Source organism: Thermobia domestica, chromosome 11 (assembly GCF_964235325.1).
Source record: "Thermobia domestica chromosome 11, izTheDome1.hap1.1, whole genome shotgun sequence".
Taxonomy (NCBI): domain Eukaryota; kingdom Metazoa; phylum Arthropoda; class Insecta; order Zygentoma; family Lepismatidae; genus Thermobia; species Thermobia domestica.
This window is the reverse complement of record NC_137464.1, coordinates 118,222,149-118,247,049: the sequence shown is the minus strand read 5'-3', so window position 1 is coordinate 118,247,049 and position 24,901 is coordinate 118,222,149. Positions and strand designations below refer to the sequence as shown.

The 24,901-nt window shown below is 37.9% G+C and overlaps 1 protein-coding gene across 1 annotated transcript in view; it reads left to right on the top strand.

Moving 5' to 3' along the window:
* Positions 1-2,975: 2,975 nt before the first annotated feature.
* LOC145664392 (uncharacterized) overlaps positions 2,976-24,901 on the top strand; it is a gene marked incomplete at its 5' end in the record, with an annotated part of 44,832 nt that continues 22,906 nt past the window's right edge. The window contains 2 exon segments of the mRNA XM_081731055.1: positions 2,976-3,055; positions 15,224-16,354. Of these exon segments, the coding sequence (XP_081587181.1) occupies positions 2,995-3,055; positions 15,224-16,354 (1,192 nt within the window).

Genomic DNA, 24,901 nt, shown 5'->3' with positions numbered 1-24,901 from the left:
CACACGGTGCAAGCTGGGATCGAAACAGGGACCCCAAGCACCGGAGGTGAACGCTCTACCACTGAGCCACCGCGGCCCCTTAAAAATTCGTTATGTTTGCAGGCGTATGATGTGCGAGGCCGTAGACCGAGCAAATGTGTGGGCTGGGGGGAAAGCCCCCATGTACTCGCACTGAAATTCGGTATGTCTCGGGATACCGGAATGTTATTACATACAATTTGATATTTGAACTGAGATTCGGTATGGTTGTAGGTTTACGAGGTACGAGGTCATAGGCCGATCAAATGAGATATCAGAGGGTCTAAGGGCAAATCCCCAGACATTTCTTTTTAAATTGATTATGATTAGAGGCTTTTGTGGTGCGAGGCCCTAGTAACGGGGGTCTAGTGGCGAAGCCCCCAACTAGCCGAGGTCTATTAAGTATATAAATGTATTTGCGTAATGACTGGAAATTGCATATATGCCTGTGGACAAAATTGCGTAAGTAACCACGAGAAATGACAATCCTTTAAGATAAAAATTTTAAAAAGCTACCAAAATGTACTCTTGAATGAGTTGTATAAAATTATGTTTGCGCAGGGGCGAATCCAGAACGGACTCTTGGAGGGGGCGGATGGATTCTTAGGGGGCGGTTGGGGATGCTAGCAGTGAAAAATTACTTAGATGATCTGAAATTGCCACAAATTACTACTAAAGTACACTGTTAATGGTGGCGCTGGGTAGGGGCAAACGACTTTTCGCCCTCCCCCTGCATCCGCCAATGTGTTTACATGAATGATATAGCTCCTTATACAACCTATGCAGAGTTAATAGTAGTGGATTACTAATTAAAAGATACGTGTTACTGCTCGAGGCTCCATATGGTATTTTGTATACATACAGTACATTAATACATTGATTTTGATACATTAATTGCCATTTAGAACTTCATCTCTACTACAATTCTTAATTCTAACTGGAGTGGTACGGTCACAGAGAAACGTATTTTTAAAGAAAGAAAAAAAATGCTCATCAAGAGCAAGAAAAGGAAGTTGCTCCTTAATTTGATTTGATCTATATTTTATGGGCTGTTCTATTAGCAATGGCCTAGCCCATCACGACTAGGAAATGGCCTCATTCAGTGACCACAATAACTCAGAAAGAATTAGAAAAGTAAGCAGCCAGAGTCTAATGAAGAAGCTTGGGCTTGAGACTAAGGTTTCATCCCAGCATTTGACTAGTGTTACAGAAAACAAAGGACAAATTTCCACCAGGACGACAGCTTTAAAAAAGATTTACTACCTTTTCGGTCAAGTATTTCTACTAGAATCTAATCTGACAATGAGATTGCTCTCACCTAACTCGACAGTTTTACTCAATCAAATTTGGAGTAATTGTGACATATTAAGGCACGAAAACCAAATATCAACAGAATGAAGGGAACGCAAGGCTGTCACACGATCAGATACCAAAAGTGTCTTAAAATCTTATTTTAAGCATAGGAATGAAAATCACTTTGTCAATAATTTCGAAAATTTTGCTGATTCGGAACACCCGAATTTTCTGACACGGAGTTTCGAATCCGGATCCAAGATCCGGTTTTTCGGATCCGGATCCAAGATCCGGTTTTTCGGATCCGGATCCAAGATCCGGTTTTTCGGATCCGGATCCAAGATCCGGTTTTTCGGATCCGGATCCAAGATCCGGTTTTTCGGATCCGGATCCAAGATCCGGTTTTTCGGATCCGGATCCAAGATCCGGATTTTCGGATCCGGATCTAAGATCCGTTTTTTCGGATCCGGATCCAAGATCCGTTTTTTCGGATCCGGATCCAAGATCCGAAATTTCGGATCCGGATCCAAGATCCGGATTTTCGGATCCGGATCCAAGATCCGAAATTTCGGATCCGGATCCAAGATCTGAAATTTCGGATCCGGATCCAAGATCAGTTTTTTCGGATCCGGATCCAAGATCCGAAATCTCGGATCCGGATCCAGTGTCCGGATATCCGGATACCGGATATCCGGACCCAAGTGGATCCGGATATCCGGATCCAAAAATATCCGGATCTGGCCATCCCTACTGGAAACGGCTTGGCAGCCGGTTCTGAAAGTTGACCCTTGCTCAACCACTGTTTTTGCACATGCGGATTTCGGAAAAGATGCGCTTTTCGTGGTATGTGGCAATCCGTTTCAGGAAATGTACGTCGCACAGATTTTGCATCATTGTCGACACATATCCGCTCTTTTCTGGACCTGAGGTAGGATAAACCCGCGTGGCACAATGTGGCAGCTCCTGATGTTTTTAGAGTTTGTAAAGGTGACACACTATAGGGACTGAGATGTCTAATTGGTTTGACAATTGTCGTGTTTTGGTGGATGTATTTTCCTCAGTATCATATATGAGCTCAGAATCTGAACTGGGGCAGCCTAATCTTCCACATTTTTACAACCTACACATTTCTGGAACCAATTAGTGCTGTGCTGTGGTTCACTGCATTTACCCCTTTCGTGTATTAAATGTTTTGGATTGATGCCGCAGCGTTATGCCCGAGTTCGAACTCATAATGTAAGAGTTTGTGCCAGAAGTTGTTGAACACTCAGTTATTACTGCTAAAAACTGACTGAAGATACTGACGAGTGACACCGCCTTATGCAGAGTCGTTTTGACATATGATTAGCATAATAATAAACGCCTGACTACCTGCAGGAAACATATGTTAGTCCAACGCTTTAGTATGGCACTAATCACGCGTCATTACGACTCTTCATAAGGCTCACGACTTCCATGTTAAATAGTCCGCTTGCTACACCACATTTTGGCTTTGACCTTGTACTTACGATCGATCACAGCGCATACACGCGCTCGCTATTTAGATTGTGCAAATATTGCCTGACGTATGACACTTCCTTGTAATAATATGTTGTCACATGTATATGTTCTAGGTATGAAATATATTTTTTACTTAAACTTATACTTTTCTAATTTTTTCGTAGGTAAAAGAAGTGGAGATAGATGGCGCCTTTTACCTTTTTGCTCAACATGCTTCTATTTTTGAAAAACTCAGCGATCAGCCGTAAGTACGAGACAGTATCAGTTATTAACAATTATATATACAGTTACGTAAGCAGCAATTTATTTCGTTATGGTTCCAAAGCGCATATCTTTGTGGGGTTCAAATTCAATATGAGGATAAATTATTAAAATTTATAAAATAACCCCTAAAATTAGACTAAATTTACAAGAAAGTCGTTATTTCGGGAGGAATGGTCAGGACACGCACTCTGCATACGCCTCTGTATGTGTCAAAAAATCTCAGTTCAAGACATTTATTTTTATACGAAAAATTCAATATTAATTAGACAGATTGGAAAGTCAAGTTCCATGTAGCTTTTATAATAAAGACTAGCCTTTGGCTAGCTGCGGGCTCGGCCCCCAGACCCTGCGTTTGCTTTGCCTACGGCAGCGTTTCCCAACCTTTTTCAACTTGCGGCACACTTCAGGGTAACTTGAATTCTCGCGGCACACATATTATTATTATTATTATTATTATTATTATTATTATTATTATTATTATTATTATTATTATTATTATTATTTGAAAATATAAAATACTGTAGTATTTTTTTTCTGATTACTGACATCCTTCTCACAGAGAAGAAAGCTAGACCACTGTTTTTTCCCCGTGGTAAATCATTATGCTTATTTTTCATTTTAATTTAAAAATAGAAAACAATTACAATCAGATATAGGGCTCAAGTTGTTAAAAATACACTTTTTTTTTTCTTTCGAAAACTGTATCCAACCTTTCATTAAGAAGGAGGATCACTAAATAACGAACGAACAAACGAATCTCTTTTACTTTTAAAACACAAATATAGGTAATTCGTATGCATGTTTACTTTGCCGGAAGGATTGAATAATATTTTAAAATTTCAAGTTACGAAATAGTCTGCAACAATAAAGAAGCAATAATGGTCATAACAATGATAACAAATACTTTTTTTTCAAAATTAGAAATGTACAGGAAAATGTTCTACAGAAAAGTAACACAGTATGAAACTTTAAATTTTAGATTCATAGTAGTAATTTGAAATACAAATATACCTTTTTCTGTATGTCTTGCAATTTGATTGCTATAGAATTACTAATTTTGTTCCGATTTCCTCGCGGCACACCAGCGACCCATTCGCGGCACATCACTGTGCCGCGGCACACCGGTTGGGAAACGCTGGCCTACGGCCTAGTGTGTCTTACGTATCAGCCTTTGTATCAACAGTGAATTTCGTTCATTTGCTCTCCATATTTACTGAATTTGTCCAGCTGGGGGCTTCTCCCCCCCCCCACATTTGCTCGGCCTACGGCCTCGTACTTTTTAAACCCAAAATTCTACTGAATTTCAAGTTTCTTTTCCTATTTCAACTATCTAAAAGATAAGATTTTGTATCCCACGAAAACGCCTATTTAAATAAAATAGGGATTTCTTCATCCCCATTTAGACCCCTTAAAAATTAAAAATAATCACTTTTGGCATTTTTATTTTTGGCAGTTAGTCCCGGAAGGCTACAATCATGCCAAATTTTATCATTCTAATCCTGCCGGAAGTTCCTAAACATTTTGGGATGTAGATGATGTCCCATATAAATAACTTGGGAAAAATTTTTCAGTTCCTCATAAAACCAATCTAAAGTTGGGAATTTTTACTTTTACTGATTTACTTAGGTAATGCTAACGAAAACGTACAAGCATCTCGAATTTCACGTTTGTATTCCAATTCCAAGTACCTAAAATTTGAGATTATACGTCCAAATAAAGCTCATCTAAATAACAGGAATTTCTTCATCTCCCCTTTAGACCACCTAAAAATTAAAAATGTTCTCTGTTGGCAATTTTTCTGTCAGTTAGTCTCGGAAAGCTACAATCATGCCAAATTTCTACTTTCCCCGTCAACCGGAAATACCCCTTTATGTCAGTTCATGTAGTTTTATATATAGTTATAATAATCCTTTTATAATAAAAATTACGAAGATATAAATATTTCGCCGTGATTTTATGCAACATGTACTTAAATGTTTTAGAGTTTGCATGTTAGCGTTACTCAGAGACTAAAATGTTTTTTCATTATGATAGGATTACGGCTAATTCATAACATAGTAATATGGTCTTTGTCAATATAATATCAATGTAATGGAAACACCTGAAACATGTGTATCTTAAGATTATTATGGTATTGGACCACCTACATTTAATTATGTTCAGGTCTGGGGATTGGCCAGGCCAGAGGATGCGTTGAATTTCATTTCGATACTTCTCTTACTACATCGTAACAGCTGCAGTTGTGTAAATGGGCAAATTATCATTCTGGAATACGGCATGATTGCCTGAAAAAGATCTGGACCATTGGATTCATATGGCACCCTGAAATGACGACTAATCACGGACAGTGACGCGACTGGTATCAGCACAGGACCCACTGAAAACCATAATATTGGAGCCCACAGCATCATAGAGCCGCCGCCAAGTTTCACGGTTGGGCGGAGAGACTGCGGATCATACGCTTCTTTGGGTATCCTTCCCACACAAGCACGGTCTGTTGCTTCAAATAAGATGCACGATGACTGATCCAACAATATCACGCATTTCCAGTTTTCAGCGATCCATGTTGCATTTTGCAGTGGTGGGCGTCGTGTTAAGGCGTTATACCGTAGTTCCTTATTAGCAGTTTCATTCATGCAATGTGGTCCCACATGCCATGTGCGCCCGAAGTGGAGCCCGGCCTCCTGGCTCACGAAAATGTATACATAATATAGCAAACCACGTATATTAAATACCAAAAATAGCAGACTTAATATAGCAATCATAGAGATGGGCCCCTAGAAAATTTTCTTCGGGCGCCCCTACCACATGCCCATGTTATGTAACTCGCAGTAGACTGTGATTGTCGACATAGGCTGTGGGAGGTTCTGTTTGAGCTCCTCCATCACTTGCGCCATATTCGCACGACAGGTCTGATTGTCAATCTGCTTTATTGCTTGCGAGACCTATTACTGAGGGTTTTCCTCTGATCATTGCTCATCTTCCCTGATTAGGTTTTGCAGTGAGTTTATACTTTATAGGCCACCACCAGGGCCGGATTAAGGGGAGTTCTTAGGGGGGCTGCAGCCCCGGGCCTCCACTCTGATCAGAGTCTCAGCTGTCTAAAAAGAATCATACAAATTATAATCATTGTCATATGATAAAATATGATAAAAATATGAAACATATTCTCATCACTTTCCTACTGTATTTTCACAGAAATGTATTAGGCGAAGTTAGCAGAGGCCATATATTTTTCTAGCTCTTGGCCTCCAGATGGGTTAATCCAAGTCTGGTCACCACCACCTCGATCGCTGTTACAAGCGATACGCTCAATACACACATTTTCATCACGCTCGTACCACATAACCGGGCGCCAATAAGTTATCCCTTAGGAAATTAGAGATAGCTAATTTTACTGTTACTGTCTGCGCAGTTCAATGCACACTGCCGTTCTACTGCTCCTATGGAGTTTGCCGTAACACACCACCACCAACAATCCGTTACTGTGGTCGTTGCCTAATCGTTGTAAACCAAGACATCTAACGTGTTTTAAGCTCCAGTATATACAGTAAACTATTGCTTACCCGCGAAATTGGGAGGCGTGACAACTGTGGATAAGCAAATTCCGCGAATAATCTGCAAAATGACTGAAAAATTATACATATCAACACGAAAATGCTTTTGAACAAATTTTATTTACAGTTGACCCGGGCTTACACTACAATTATGATTTAAGAAGTAGTAATTTTCTGTACTTACTAATTTGTTGTTTTACTTTCTCTTACACACAAACAAAATAAATCAACTGTTTTTTTCTCTCGTTAAAACCTTTCTAACGTTTAATTGTATTCCTACTTCTTGTAGAGTTTCTCCCAATATTGTAATTTATCGTCGAAGAAACACGACAATTTATATATCACAATCGATTTACAAGATGAATCATGTGATACAGTTAAATTAATTTTGAGTTTAACGTCCTGTTGACCAACGAGGCTATATAAGATGTGGATCAATTGATAACATGGAATCCAAACTACATGAACTTCGCCGGGGAATCATATGATAGAACCTTTTTCACAGATATTTACGTAATAAAACGATCATAAGTCCGGAAGGAAGTATAATGTCTGAATATAATAATAGAAAAAAATACAACATTCATATCTTTATAAAATTTTAACACAAATTGCCTTTTATTTACAGAAATCCATATTATAAAATTGAAAGTGACTATGTTTGTGACTTAATCTCCTGAACCGCTTGACCGATCTCCATCATATTTTCAACGTATATGCGGTTCTGGCCTAGTGTTTTTAGCTATTTACTTTGACGGTAGAACTTAAGGGAGGGGAACAGAAAAAAAAAATAAAACTTAATAACTCTTCTACCACCCGACCGATCTTGATCCAATTTTCAATGTAGATGAGGTTTGGGACTGGGATGATTCTTATCATTTCACTTTGACAGAGCAACGTAGGGGAGGGGATGGAGGGAAGATGCACAAAAATCAATAAATATAAAAATAAAAGTGACTAAGTTCGTGAATTAATTACTTTTGAACCACCCTATCGATCTCAATCAAATTTTCAACATATATGAAATTCAAACCTGGAGAGTTTTTTTTTTTTTAAATATAATTTCGTTTTGACAGTAGATCTTACGGGAGGGGATGAGAGGAAATATATGAAAATGATTAAAACTTAACTCTTGAACCACCCGACCGATCTCGATCAAACTTTCAACATAGATAAGGTTCGGGCCTGGGATGTTTTCTCCACTTCACATTTACAGTGCAACAAAGTGGAGGGGGAGGGGGATATATATATTTTTTGACATATATAATAATGTCAAAAAAGTAAAAATAAAAGTGACTGTTTTTGTGACTTCATCACGTTTAAACCACCCGACTAATCTTAACAAAATTTTCAACATAGATGAGGTTCAGACATGAGGTGGGTTTTATCATATCAGTTTTACGGTAGAACTTAGGGGAGGGGAGGGGAGAAATCTATAAAAATAAGTAAAACTTAATAACTCTTGAACCACCAGACCGATCTTCATCAAACTTTCAACATAGATAAGATTCGAGCCTGAGATGTTTTCATTATTTCACTTTTACGGTGCAACCTAGGGAAGGGGGGAGATATATGTAAAAAGAACAAAAATAAAAGTGACTGTCTTTGTGAATACATCACGCTTTAACTACAGGACCGATCTCGATCAAATTTTCAACATAAATGAAGTTCGGGTCTGGGATGGTATTTATCTATTCACTTTGACGATAGAACTTAGGGGAGGAGGTAGGAGGGGGATATATATAAATAAAACTTAATAGCTCTTGACTTGAATCACCGGACCGATCTTGATCAAATTTTGAACCTAGATGAAGTTCGAACATGAGATGATTTTTTGTCATATCACTTTGACGATGGAGCTTAAAGGACGGGAATGACCGATACTACAAATGATCGAAAATGACCGATATTAGTGTCAAATCTATAGTTTTTGAGGTCGCTGATATGAACAATGACATTTCTGATGCCACTTAAATCCAAATTCAGACCCACAAAAATTGTGGGAGGGGATATATCATATTTTTTTTTTTGAATTTTTTGGTTATCTTTATTGTTGCATATTGTAGTGAAGCTTTTCATAATACGAAATTTTACAAATATTCTGTGTCCACAATATTTCTAGTCTAAGCTTAACAACACAATAAGTAAATCTAGCAAATCCTAAAACTTTTACACTGATGAAAGCAGCAAAACGAAATGAAAAACAAACAAATGGAAAATATTTGAATGAACATAAAATGGTAACATTAAATAAAAACATAATGGAATAAATATATTCTTACAATAGGAATACTTCTTCCAGTTCTCTGCCTTTGGGTATGGTACCCTGCATTGAGGCGACATTGCCTCTTAGAACTGCCATACTTATTCTTTGTATGAGGAAGGTGCCTGCTCTGTCATCGCCAGATAACTGCGTGATCCGTCTGCCTATTTCTTTTATATAAGTTAATACCTTCACCATGCACCATTGGATTTAATAGTGATAGCTACAAAATGATATTTCTCCGCAAAATTACTGTATTTTCTCCTTTTTTCCGTTTCATTTCGGCTGGCTATATTTCCCGCCTGAATCGAAGAAAAGGGGAGATTGGAAGGAGCGAACGTATCTGAACATGTGAAGTCCCAAATTAGCGCTTTACCTCTCTTCCACGGTATATATATAATATCAAAATGACCAATATCAGTGTCAAATTCATACTTTTCGGGGTCGCTGAGATGAACAATGACACTTCCGGCGCTGTGCCTCGCAACGTGGGGAGGAGAGGGGTATATAAAAATCATCGAAAATGAACAATATCAAGGAGTGCTTTAGTAATAGTGAAAAGTGCCTGACTAACGAAACATATTACTATTTTTTCTTAATTTAACCCAGCGAAACGGCTAATTGATGCTAGTTGTATATATTCTTAAGTGAAATATGAGAGATAGGCTATGACCAGCTACAATTTCTAGCCCCTTGTAACTTCGTTCTTATTTGTTAGAAATAGCTACATCATCATATGATCATATAGGCCAGTCGAGTTAGGATTCTTGTATATGGTGCTCGTGGACATAATTGGTAATGATTTTTTCTCTTTACAGGATTGTTGTAATAGTGGTCCAAATCAATATACTAAAAGTCCTGAATAATCCGCCTTGTGCTAACTCCGCCATCTTGGAAAATGGCGGACGATCATAAATCTTAATTTGATTTTCGGCTAATTTCTCGAGAATGGTTAATTTTAGAAAGAAAATGAACTAGATCAATTTGAAAGAGCAGAAAATTTCCTATTAGATAGAACTTTTACATTTCTCTCAACAGGTAAGAATTCTCTAAAAAAAAAAATATTGCCACTTTTCGGATCATCAAATTATGTATTTGCTTAAAAATTGTTACTTTGGCAGGATTATTGAAATGTTCTAGGGATTAATATGATCATTATTCAACTCCTAAACTAAAGTCTATATTTTTAGAGATTCGAAGGATCATCGCAGATCATTAGGAGTTTTGATGAGATGTCGTCTGGTCAGCACATCGGCTGTCCTCGCCGCTTTTTTGTAGCTTTCTTGATTCCAGTTTGATACTGATTTCAATAAAATGTATAATTTATTATTTATAACATACATTGGTAAAGAATTACTTTAAGGGGGAAGGTTTAACAGGAGAAAAATTCCGAAACAGGGGTATATAGAGCGGACTCATCAGAAATTTCGACTCCAGATAAGTGGAAAAAGACTGAGACAAAGAAGAACAAGAATTCTTGAAACAGATTTGAACTATCGATTGTTTACATCGTGCTCATGTGTAGAATTTTGGCCTACGGAAAATGCTTGTGTTCGGTATGGCTATTGTTCACACAAAGAATCATAAAAACAATTCACAACAACAGCCAACTGAAGAACTGTTTTAAATGCGAACTTTCCTCCTTATCACAATCCCTATTTGATGAACGAGAAAATGTTTCAAATCAAGCCTCTTTTCATGTTTCGACACTATGGATCCGCAGACACTGCACCCTAACGAATGTAAATTTGTTGATCATGGTGGTTTTATACTTCACCATGTGCTTGGCCTCGTCAAGGCACATTCAAGACATCCTTTCTACTCACATTGCTCACCTTAAAAATAATTATGGTTTGAATTGCAGTGTGGTATTTGATGGGTATGGTGAAACTACTAAAAACACAAAAAGGGTTGTAAGAGCTCGGAGATATGCCACAAAAAGATGTGCAGACTACGAGGTGAAGAAGGACACCAAGTAACAGTTTCACAAGAATTTTTTTTCTAACGAAAAAATCAAGTCTAAACTTATTGCTTTACTAACAGAAGAATCACAAAATCATTACATCAGCGCCTTGCAAGCTGAAGACAAGTCTGACACACTAATTGTAAACACAGCTATAAAGGTTGCAAAGTCACAACGAACTACAATTGAGGAGTTTGTTGCAATAAGGGCGTAAGCAAATTTACGCCCTTTTTTTTTGCATAAAACGCATTTGTGGTTTTTGCCATGCTTGTTTAGCCTCCAGGTAACATTTCAATTCAATATCGGAATAAAATGCCACATATTACATTGTTTTATGTAAGAAAAATACACTACTTAAATTTTCAACATCGTTTTTCCCCCAACTGCATGTTGCAGACTTACGCCCTTATTACATCAAACTCCTCAATTGTCAGTGAGGACATTGACTTATTAGTTCTTTTAATTTCCTTAACTCCTGATGGGAACGATGTAATCTTCGTTAAGCCAGGAAGAGGACAGGTACCGACTAAAACGTACTCTGTCACGTAACTGAAGGAGAAGCACTCTTACCTCAAAGAACACTTCCTTATGCAGTAATGTTTCAGTCTTCTTTCACAAAGGAAAGACCAAGACAATTGAACTACTTAACAAGTGATAAGATATTCGAGATGCTGTAAATATCTTCAATAATCCTGATGCTACCAAGAATGAGATTTGTGAAGTAGGAGAAATGTTCGTCCTTGGATTATACGGAGCTGACAAATTAGATAAATGTAATCCTATCCATCACGACTCTGGAATTCACTAAAGAAATAATAAACACTTCTGACCAGAGTACATACACTTGCTTATTAAAAACTAAATTACAGTGTAACGGTTTGGACAACTTAACGTTGTCTTCATCAGACACTAACTCCGTACTAACATCAAACGCGCCAATTGACCTTACCTCCCAGTATGGTAAAGGTGGTGAGGCCTTATAAACATCCCAAGTAATGTCTGCGCTTGCGATTTATAAATCACGAAGCGTAAAACATATGCCTATCTTTATTAGCAAAGGTGATTGACTAGATAAGGAAGGGAACATTTCTCTACGCTCAAATACTCAAGAAATATTCTACAGTTCATCCTTTATAATTAAAAATAAATTGGAGATGATAATAGTCAATTATTCTGTAGAAAATACAATATTCGGGTAACAGACAATTTTCGACTGATTTATAATTTCAAGACAGGAAACTGACTACGATTTCAGGAGAACCATGAGTATTGAAGAAGAATGTGAAAGTTCTATTTAATAGAAAATCTTTTATTCTTTCAAAATGGTCAAGTTAATTTTCTTTCTAAACTTAACCGTTTTCGAGAAATTAGCAAAAACCAAGTGAAGGTGCCTGATCGTCCGCCATTTTCCCAAGATGGCGGCGTCAGAATGAGTCGGATCATTCAGGATTTTAGTATGTTGATGAGGACCACAATTACAACAATATTGTGAAGAGAAAATTTCATTACTTACGAGCAAGGAAAAAAATCAAATATATCTCGAGGGGTGCTGATGTGCTCACCACACATCACCTCATCAAAAATGTTGTGTGGATGGTGATACAATGCTTTTGAGAGAAAAATAAAAGCTTTATCTAATAGGAAATTTTCTGCTCTTTCAAATTGGTCTAGTTCATTTTCTTTCTAAAATTAACCATTTTCGAGAGATTAGCCAAAAACCGAATGACGATTTGTGATCGTCCGCCATTTTCCAAGATGGTGGAGTTAGCACAAGGCGGATCTTCGGGACTTTTAGTATGTTGATTAGTACCACTATTACAACAATCCTGCGAAGAGAAAAATTCATTACCAATTATGTCCACGAGAGGTACCTAATTCGACTGATGTAATAATATTCAACACTAAGATGATTCCGATGCGTATTGACACGTTTGTGTGACTTGCGTTGTTACTGTTCTGGAAGTTTCGAAAATTGGGATATTTGCGAATATTTGTGATACTGTAGCGTTATTAGTTTGTATAATACTGAATAACATACATGTGAGTTTTTGTTTAAGGGGATCTGATACCTCTTCGCTTAGGTTTCTAACTCTCCATTTGATAACATGTAAAATTTAATATGGTAATTTCTAACAAAGTATTGCAGGTAATGACTTGAAATTTTTAATATAAATACACAAGACTTATATAAATCCAACCACGGTCTCCAATTTACGTTACATGCGTCAGATTAATTGCAATATATTCTTCACGCAGATTTAAAATATGTAACAACCTGATGTAGCCTTTTTTTTTAATGTAGGGTTGGCAAACGGTATTGCAAACTGTGTAAAATAATGTTCTACTGTCGATATCGACAAAATTTCATCGATTTTTATCAACTAGATGAAAATTTACGTGGGCGTTTAAAGGTAAATGGTCCACTCTGTATTGTGTACGTTGTTGTTGACCAAACTTGGTTTAGACGTACCGCCACATCTTTCCTTACTTACATTGCTAATCATGTTAAATAGTTTCCAGTATAGATCTTTGGTTTCTAAATTACAGTAGAGCGTCGATCATCCGAACGTCGGTCAACCGAACGACCGCTTAACCGAACTGTGTACTCGCTCGCACCTGTTACTCTCCCACCCTACCGTCCATCATCCCCCTCACTCCCAAACCAAGTTTCCCACAGTAGTCGCCGCACTGAGCCACCGCTGGCGGAACATTGCTTCTAATGGGGCATTCATAAGGCGCTGCTGACCGGCCAAGCCGCCAGTTGCTGTGTTTCAACAATCAGCACACTTCTTTTTATGAATAAATTTACTGTACAGTACTTCTTTTTGGCAAATAAACATGTACAGTTCGATTATCCGAACAAACCAGTTTTCCGAACACCCATGTCCCCCAATTACTTCGGGTAATCGACGCTCTACTGTATTGGCAATCAAATTTGGAGTTTAAACCTAGCTAAGTTTTCTCTTCTAAAAGTATACTAATTGCTGTTTAGACCAAGAATGAGGGGAGAACATATTTAAGATAATTTGAGATTAAATGTTAAGTAAATACAGTGTCTATTTATTATAAATATTTTATAAATAAGTCAAGGACGACGACCATTTTCCCCTGCAATCGGAAAACTTGTTTATTTCTTCTGCGATTTGTTTTGTTTGTGCGATTTCTGTAATAGTTAAGAATAATTCCGCTAGAGGAGCAGAAAAAGCACAACTTGAGAGACATCTAGAGAATTAATTGTGCAAATACTTGTCTTTCAAATACTGATTAACTCGTATATTAATGCGGTGGTTGACACACAATTATCAAACGATGTCTAACGAACTGCACAGATGTATCTTAGATAGAACTGTTAAGGATAACGGAACCAAAAATATTTCTAGTGCCGATCCTGGAATCTAAGAAAAAAAGAACGTTTACATTCGACATGCTTCGCTTTTTTTTTTTTTTTTTTAATGGAAATTCACTCGTGGATATAATTTTGTTCATGGAAACGAAAACAATAAATGTGTGTGCTTCGGGCCTCACAAAATCGGAAACCATAATTCAATGTGTTTTCAGAAGAAAACTGAATTGTTTTAACATGATTATTTGTAAATATCGTTAGCTCGAGATCGTTATAGGCTGCAAACGATGTTGAGTACTATGAAATGATAACTCGAGGAAACTAGCTACAGCGGTTTCGTTACAAAACCTATTTCTTTTTTTCTCTGTAATTTCGCTTCCACTTCAATATTAGCTTCGGGGGCACGGTGACAGTGATAGAGCGTTCACCTCCGGTGTTTCCTGGTTCGATCCCAGCTCGCGCCGTGTGGACTTTGTGGTGGACACACCGTGCTCCTGAGTTTTCTCGGGGTTGTCCCGTTTCCTCCCACTTTCTTCATTCCACCATTTCATTCACTTCTCATAATCACGGTCTCCTTTAGCCTAACCGGCATAACCGTGGGACGTAAAACTGAAAGATTTCATTTTTCAATATTAGCTTCGGTTCCAGAACCCGGTTCCGGGACCGATCGGTTTCGGTTGTTGGAAAATTGGTCTCGGTACCGAGTACTAAATAGTTTTATCATGAAATCTTTCTAGGTACCGCATCCGGAATTATTTCTTTAGAAACATCGGTTCAAGTTCCGGAACCGAAATGTAAAATAATCCATTTACGGTTGTTGGTTCCATTAACAACGCTTGTTTTACGTGACACTTTCTGGCATAAACTTCTTTACGGAATAGAATAAGATTTTCCGATCTGTTTAGACATTACTATAATCAATTTTCCCTTTTAAAGTTTTGTACATATATAAATTTTCATGAATACACACAGTCCATTATGACCGATGTGTAATAACGTTCACTTTATTTATTTATTTGCAGATTTATTTCCTCCAGAGAACGTGCAGCCAAAGATATGGCCTTCAAGAGCTGGCCACCGACCAGACTTTATCTTTCCGGATATTACAAGAATATCTTCTCGTATGGTTAACCGAGAAGCATGTGTGACTCAATACGGAACTCCAGGAAGTTGTATGGACATTCGCTTTTGCCCACAGCTTCTTCGACTTCTAAAACAACATCCAGTACCTGCATCAGACTTACAAGTAGTTCAGAAAGCTACGTGTGGGTTCGATGGTGTTAACCCTCTCGTGTGTTGTTCGTTACATGGTGTAAGAACTGGAAGTGGATACATACCAAGTGAGGGTTATTATCCACCGAACACAAGGACTGCTTATAAACCAAATACACCAAATGGCTTCACTGAGAATCCAAAAGTTCATTTTCCTCAAAGACCAAATTTTTCTTCTAACACTCCCGTGCACGTCGGTCCATATACCTCTTATAAACCACAATCTCTACCTCATTCGCCGACCAGACCGACTTTTGTTCATAGTCATCCGAATAAGCCTATTTATCCGCATTATCCAAAGAGACCACATTTTTATCCTGAAGGTCCACAATCCAGACCAAATCCTGAAACTCCACAACCTAGACCAAATATACCAAATGGACCAAATTTTAAACCAAATGTACCTGAGTATCCTAGAAGACCACCAACATATCCAAATATCCCAAATGAGCCAGATTTTAAGCCACACAAACCACGAAGACCTCAATTTCATCCAGATGAACCCAACAGTTTCCCAGGGAAACCACCATTCAGCCCAGGAGTATACAACGTTACGAGACGTCCACAGTTCGAGATACCAGCAAATCGTCCAGGTGTTTCTATTAGGCCAGATTTTCAATCAAAACCTTCAAGTGAAACTAGACCTCCACCGGGAGTACCAAGTGCCACAGAGGCGTCCTCAAAGTTTCCACCTGGTAGTGATTTTACCCCAAGTGTACCCAACACAAATCCAAGAACAAATTCTACAGTTCTAACCAGTCATCACAACATGAAGTTGCTTCCAACTGAGAGATGCGGACGCCTTCTTGATGAACGGATCATTGGAGGAAAAGAAGCAGATCTTGGATCTTATCCGTGGATAGCTCGTATTGGTTACGTACGTAAGTACAAAGCATGCAACTATTATTAGATTATGATGAATTATTTCCAAGTTTGCAACAAACCCTGGATGTTTGAAATAAAACGTCCAATGCTTATAAATTACAAACAGGTGGAGATAAAAGAATGAATGAGAAAGTGAGCTAGGGAAATGTGATATAGCGTATCAAATAAGACATTCTGCTTGCCCAATGATTCCCTCCAATGTACCCCCGTAGGGTTATCCAAAACTTCTAAGGAGCAAGGTACGCACTGGTTTTTCTTACATCATTGGAAGATCGCGGAAAAGCAAATAATTTTTGTAGAAAGAAGTGTTTCGTCTGAGATACAGTTTACGAAATAGCCACAATTTACCTGAATTTATCTGACTATGCAAGAATTAATAACGAAATTTTAACCATTTCGTAAACGGTGCTCTACCTTAAAACCTTCTTGTACAAAAGTTGTTTGTTTTCCATGATCATTTCAGCGATATATTAAGCAACTATTCAAAATTAATTTGGAGGGCTGTTTAAACGGCAGCTACCCCCACCCTCGCTAATCGACACCAAAGGATCTCAATCATTAGTGCGTTGTTTGTGCACTCCTGTGCACGTTTGTGCAATCAATGTTTTCGTATGTGTACAAAAGGAAGACTGAGATATTGGCGTGCCTACTTTAGGCGCCAGCTCTCCACCCCATCAACACCGATTGGTGGCAAAATGGTCTCAATTTGCAGTGCATCGTTCCTCTATGTTTGTGCATCAAAACGAAAACAGCGAAACACAGACGTGGCTGCTGTCTGTTGGAACCGTATGACAGTTTTTTCCACCTTGATGAGGCTTGTTTGTTGCTTCTTCAAGGTTTCACGGAATACTCTGGTCCAATCTATGAAAGTTGTTTTCGAGACTTTTGCTTCATCATTCGTCTAAACATCACAACGAGTTGACACGTTTCTGTTCTTAGAAATTGTAGGACGGCACGTGGCTTCTATTTCGAGTATTTCGGATAATGAAAGGCATATTTTACCGTTTATTTCTCAAAAAGATACAAAACATGGACAAGTGGTCAGTGCTTTGTATTGTACATTAACATATATGCTCCCTAGTACAGTGAATTCTGAAAATAGATCACATAAATGTATTCACCAATGTATCAAACGTTTTTCATTTGAATCCCCTTATAGAACGAAGCAACAAAACTTACGTATTTCAAACAATAAGCTCCTAAGATAGATAAATCTTTGGCGCTTATGAAATGGATGTGTGTTTATCTGTCGCCAAGGTTACATGCATGCCAAGTTCACGATAAGCAATAGGGAAGAATTGGGTTGTAGCAGTCAAACAATATTCAAGGTGTCATCCCGTGTTTCTCCTGATGGTATGAAGGATAGAATTGACTCAGAAAGCTCATCCACAGGTATTGATCCAACGACCTTGCAAATATACAGCCAAAAATCTACAAATATCTTTAAAAGCGACAACTTTACAGTTTATTTTCTGCTTACCTTTTCTTTAATTCACTGGATCATCTTATTTATTGCACTCCGCGTCAATTCACAGCTATGTACTTTTATAATGAAATGTTGCACGACTCCCCCCAGTGGCGCAAATCTTTCTTCAACATTGGGGGGGGGGAAAGTAAAACAGTTTCCTTTTTTTTGTTGTTGTTAAGCGATGCTCAAAATATTTGTGAAGTTGAAAAACAATCCTGTGGAGGATCAGGAAGAAGAGTTGTCTTCAACACTGGGAAGCGGGCAGATTTGAGGCTTATTCTGGGGGGGGGGGGGGCATCAATTTCATCTCACTTTCCTTTGTGCCAATCGGACACAAATCATCACAATTCCCCCAAAAAAACACATTTCAAATCGGATTATTGGGGGGACAGTCCCCCCAGTTCCAAGATTTGAGGGGAGATGTCCCCCTCAAACCCCCAGAATTTGAACCAGTGACTCCCCCCACAAATACACTGAAAAATTGAAGCAAATGAAATGTTCTATCATTTTCTATCTTAACAAAACTAAATAATTATTTAAAAGAATCGACATTTTTGATTTCCAATCTACGGAATAAGTAGAAAGGATAACTGTAATTTCAAGACTCATTTCAAATATCCATAACTATTACAATTTTAATTTTATAGAACCAATCTTCGATATAGAAAGTACATGATCTTGTCCCCACCCGTATTTGGAGCACTAACGATGGGATTAGTGTCATTAGTTAGTATTATGTACGAAAATCGATTGTTTGTACTTCATTAGTTCAGGAGATTCAAGCATAAAACTGGTAGGCAAATTTACGCTGGTCGCCGCCAACTTCAAGCGTTAACGATGAAAATATTGCCATTCGTTAGTGCATCGTTTGTGCACGAAATTGTATAATGTTTGCTTCATTACTTTCGGAGATACACGCAAAACCTGGTTGGATCTGACTTGTGTATTTCAAGCAATAACAATGAAAGTAGTTTCATTCGTTAGTGCATCATTTTGTGCTCGAAACCCCATCGTTTGTTTTAATATTTCCAAAGATCCCCTTCAAGAACTAACAATAAAAGTAGTATCATTCGTCAGTGCACCATTTGTGCTCATTTGTGCATGAAATCTTGTCGTTTGTGCTTCAAAACACTAGTGGGGGAGGGAAAACGTTCACAGCAATCACAACCAGAATTTTGCTTATATTTCCATAAAGCACAAACGACGTGGTTTCTTGCATGAATGAGCAGAAATGATGCAATAACCAATAATATCCTACTAAATTCTATCAGTAGTACTTCGAGTGAGTGAACAATGTAAACTTTCCATCTGAAAAGAAATAACAATAATTTGAATCCACTATACTTTCCTTATTCGGCTTATACCTCATGAACTATTAAAGCAAAATAGGTGGGGTTTTCCCGCAGAAAAGAGCATAAACGAATGGCAGTATTTTCATGGTTAATTTTTGGAGGCCACGAGAGCGAGGCTACTGGCCCTCTACCAGTTTTGGGTTATATCTTCGGAACTAAAGGAAGCACAAATGATGAAGTTTCATACAGAAACGAACACAAACCATGCACTAACCAATGACATTAATCCCATTGTAAGTTTTCCAAGTGGAAGTAAGTTCACACACCTTAATATAGACCTTACCAATCCGAAAACATAACATTCTGCTGAGTAGCCGTAGTGAAGTGGTTAGTGCGTTCACCTCTAGTGCCGCGATTCTATGCTTCGATAAGCTAATGAGTGTTGACACGGCTAAGTCATTTCGTAGAAGACTCGTTGCTCAATTAGGTCTTAACATTAATACTAGTTCAATTCAATCCATAATGTTTTATAAGGCGTGTCTTTTAGAATTTCAATTACCCGAGTCACTGATGATGTAGATAGTTCATTTTAAAATTTTAAATTACTCAGAGCTCCTTGCACATTTAAATTTAACGAAAGTAGAGAGATCGTTTTAAAAAGTTGGTTAATGACCAATTTGATCAGGTTTGCGTATTTTATAAATATTTCTTAATGTCATTTTTAGTTAATCTATTTTTTGTGTTTTTTTAGTTAGGGTCTATTACCTATTTTCTTATTGTATGATAAAATCAGTAAAGATTATTTTTTTTGTCAACTAGCTTATGTTAGATACTTACCCAGAGAGAGTTACGCCCTCTGTAGGGGAGACGACATAACGTGTGGGATTTCCTATCCTACAATGTTCTTAGAGCGAGTTCCATTCTTTTAGTGGGTTCAGATAAAACCACAATAAGTAATTCTACATTAAAAATAAGCATCCATATCCAAAGAAATATATCTACGTAGTATTAAATGTTGAAATGTAATGACAAAATAAAGAAGTACGTACTGCATGCTAAAAAAAATATATACCTACTCCACTGGTGTCATATTTGGAGCACTTAAATACCAACACAGTACTAGTACGAAACAATAGTATCATTAATACGGAACTTTTCTTGCTTTTGTGTGCATTAACGATCAAACTAGAACGCCAATGTGGCACTAATCACTGAAAAATAAGTGGAATTTGCACCTGCAGTAGTGGCGAAGGTGGTGTAGATTCCGCGTAAAGTAGATACGCCAATATTTCAGTTCCTTTCGTACACAAACGAAAATTACGTACACTAACGACTGACTGGTAAGATCGAGCTCCTTCGTGGCTAAGTGGTTAGCGTACGCGCCTTCGGCGCGGAAGACCCGGGTTCAATTCCCGGTGGGAGCTCATGTGGTTCGGATTCCACGTTAATCAATAGGTCCACGTCTCATATAGCCTCGCTGCTGAACGGAACGTAAAACTCAATCAATCAATCAATCAATCAATGACTGGTAAGATCATTTTGGCACCAATCAGCATTGATGGGGGTGGAGTGCGGGTTGGCACCTAAATTATACACGTCAATATGTCACTCTTCCGTTTATGGTCAAATGAAAAGTTTGCGAGCAGAAACGATGCACTAATAATTAAGACCATTTTGCCGTCAGTCGGCAGGGGTGAAGGGCTGCATTTTAGATGGCCCCTTCAAATTAATTTTTGAATACCTTTAAATTGCTTTGTGCCAATGATGCCGATCCTGGAGGGGCCGGGGGCGGCCCCCCTAAAGCTCATGTGGGCCCCTATTGTATTTATGAATATACAATATTTGGCATAATTTGAGTGCAATTTGTCTTAAAATCCTAATATATATATATATATATATATATATATATATATATATATATATATATATATATATATATATATATATATATATATATATACACCTTCTGCATCTGAATGGGCCCCCCAAATTTACAGAAAAATCAGCGCTCTTGCTTTGTGCACAAACGATATACAGAGATTGAGACAACTTTGGTGAAATCTGAAAGAGATAGGGTGCCTATTTAAGCGGACTTGAATTACTGAAACTTTTGTATATTTGAAACTTAGGAACACAGCCAGCCCTAGCTGCAGATTGTCTTAATTCTTGGGAGGCGAGAGTTTCCTATTTTCATAATATTGTGTTTAACAACAGAACAAGAATAGAGATTTAGAAAAAAATCATCAACATGGCTAATTACTTCTTTTATACTGGCAGAAATTCAAAAATTATGATGTCTAGAAGCCATGGTATTGATCAGGCAATACCCACTTTAACGGTGAGCCTTCGGGTCGGCAATAGGTCTTCATCGGCTGTGTACCCGCTGAGATCCTTAGTGCTCCTTTCTATGTTAGCTCGCACCAAGTAAACTTTGTGATGGACAAACATCGTGTGTATGGGTTTTCTCGGGGTTCTCTCGTTTCCTCCCACTTTCTTCATTCCACCATTTCATTCATTTCTCATCATCACCCTCTCCTTTAGCCTAGCCGGCATATTCGTGGGACGTAAAACTTAAAGGATCTTATGGAGAGCAGCTCTGACGCTTGATTTGCCATACTAAAGAGTTCGATTAACATATGCTTCCTGCAGTAGTTAGGTCTTTAGTATGACGCTAATCATACGTCAAAATGACTTTGCATAAAGCCCAAAGATTTCATTTCATTTTTTCCTTTTTATGTTAGCAAATGTCACCTCCATTTCAATATCGTGTAATTAGATAAAACTGAAAAGAAGGTGATTTTTCTGAAGTGCTCAAAAAATGAAGTGGCCCATATTTCAGCCGGAGACGCATGGTCAGCTATGGTTCAGCCTAGTCATCCAATTTGCTCATACATGTTTGGGGGCTAGGTAATCTCTAAAACACAAATGACCACCAGAGCTGCCATGTTGGAGTCTGTCATTTTGAACATTACTTTAATTTTTTCAACAGGGGAGCCAACATGCGAACATAAGCATTTTTTTTTGTAGGACTGTAATACAGCTGACCGTTTTGTCCTATCACCAACCGTGGTCTGTTATAGCCTGTTATAATTTTGCAGTTATCACTAGCTGAACGATATTGCTGACGATTGAAAAACGTGTGGAGATAATCCTGATGTATGGAAATTGCACGTAGTGGCTGCAAAGTTTAATGTGCTACAACCCGTTAGGAAATCCATTTTTCACTATGGTGTAGTTCAAGTTAGCAGCAGATTCCAGGGGACGGGATCTGTGACCGATAAACCTCGTAATGGTTGTCCAGAAACGTTTACAGATGAGTCAACCATTGCCGCTGTTCTCGCATTCTTCAGCAAGTACCTCTAACGTTGCACACAGTGCAGTGAGTCAAACGTCCATACGGATGATACTAGTGGCATCCACACAAAATCCAGATGCACCAGCATTTGACAGGATGATTCAGACCGTCGCCGAATGGGCAACGGAGGAACTGGAATCTAACCTAGATCTTTCCTTGAACATGTTGCTCTCCAATAAGGCATATTTTTATGTGAACGAAGAAGTAAATAAATAAAACCACAACTACGGAAGTGTCAGTAACCCGCATTGGATTGATACATCAGCAACGGTTAGTAACGAATAGGTCTGGGGTGGTATTTTTAGCACGAGAGTTATTAGTAGAGATGCAAGGGCTCGGAAAAAACCGGCTTTTTTGGAAAAAACTCGGTTTTTTCTGCTTCGCTTTTTTGCTTGGGAAATTTTGGGCTTTTTTCAAAATTCTGCTTTAAATTGATAAAGCAGACTTTGTTTCGCTTCTCTATAACACAAAAAGTCATTTAATTAGTGGTTGATGCTGATAATAATATAAAACCTCGAAAATAAACTATGAATTTCGAAAATATATTTCAAACAATTTTTCTTCAACATATTTACATTATGAATTCCACAGGATTAACCAATGTATATAATAAGAATTTTTTAACCTCGTATATACAAAAGTAAGCAGAGTTGGCAAGAACGGTTGTTTTTGAAAATGCCAAAAACCCTTTTTGCGGGATGTTTAAACCAGGCTTTTTTGGTTTAAACCAGGTTTCTTAATTTAGATTTTTTGCTTTATGTATTTATATTACATATTCACAGAAATAAGTTTGTTTCGCCTTGGTGTTATTATGCAACAGCGGGGTTATGCCTTAAGAACTCCCATAAGCTTAAAGAAGTCCGGTCAGTAAATTTCTTAAATTGAGAATCTCCCGCCCTAGCCATCGGGAAAATCCCATCATTACTTGAAATGTAAGACAATAACGGGAAAATCCTGTTATTGCTTTGCATGTAAAACTTAAAGGTCGACGTATCATAATCAGTACGCTAAACAAATTTAGTACGTAGATATCATTGAAAGTCCAATCCAAGCTAATGTTGGAAGCTACGTAGGCAATCGATAAATTTTGCCAATTTCTATAAATATATTTAAGCAATCTTGGCTTACTTATAAAACAACAGGCATTTAGGCATGCAGAAATATACAATTTGGTTTCGTTTCGTATGTTTAGGCTTAACATCCTTACGAAATACCGAGGTTATCAAGGAGAATACTTTCGCTCAAACTGACATCCGAACCGCTACTTGGTTTACGCATGAAAGAAGGGCTGTGGTTCGACCGAGAATTGAACATGGGACACCTTGATTAAAAGGTGAAAAGGAAATAAAACTATTGCAGGTGGTTTGATATCTGGAAACGTCAGCATGAAGTTCACACGATTCGCATTTTTCATTCTTTTTATTTATTTATTTATTTTGGTTTAAATCAGTTATTAAAAAAAGTTGGTGTAAACTCGCCAACCCTAAAAGTAAACACTTCTTTTTTAAAAAATACACAAATAACTAGCAAAATAGTATGTAGTATTTTTACTTCAAAATATTCCATACCCTCTTTTTGAAACAAAATAAAATTAAAATAAAACAAGGGGGCGCGGAGGCTCAGTTGAAGAGCGTTCACCTCCGGTGTTTGGGGTCCCTGGTTCGATTCCAGCTCGCGCCGTGTGGACTTTGTGGTGGACGAGCACCGTGCTCGTGGGTTTTCTCGGGGTTCTCCCGTTTCCTCCTACTTTCTTCATTCCACCACTTCACTCATCTCTCATCATCACAGTCTCCTTGAGCCTAACCGGCATAACCGTGGAACGTAAAACTTAGATTTCATTTCATTTCATTTTTTTAAAATAAACCATAAGAGAATTACTTAGATTTATATGATACACTTAAAGGCTGCACATTTAGAGCTTTTGGTTCTGTATATTCTTGAAATTCTACAGTTAAGTTTTATATAACCACCATCAACGGTTTACCCAACCCTCAAGTTTTCTGAATTTTTAACAAGAGAGATTCAACATATCATTACGGAACTCTCCCCCCCCCCCCCACACACACACACAAAAAAAAAGACTGCGGAATATATTTAAGTTAAGCTAAATACAACTGCACAACAAACATGACTGAGTGATTACCTTTGCGCTTCTATCGGGGATTCAACAAGCATTCGATCATTCTGACAAAGCTTTTCTTCATTCCATCTGTGAATGTAGAAATAGTGCGTGTACTGTGAGTTGGCCGACTTCCTTTCTTATTGTTTTTAAATCGTTATTATTACTAATTACCAGCAGTGACGGTTTTGCGAAAGTTAGGGGGGTGGTCTTTGGGACTGAAGCCCGTTCCCCAAAGTTACGGAATGTCTGCAACAAACGAAATATCTATTAGTTATGCCTTTGCTCAGAAACTTTAAGCTTCCGTCA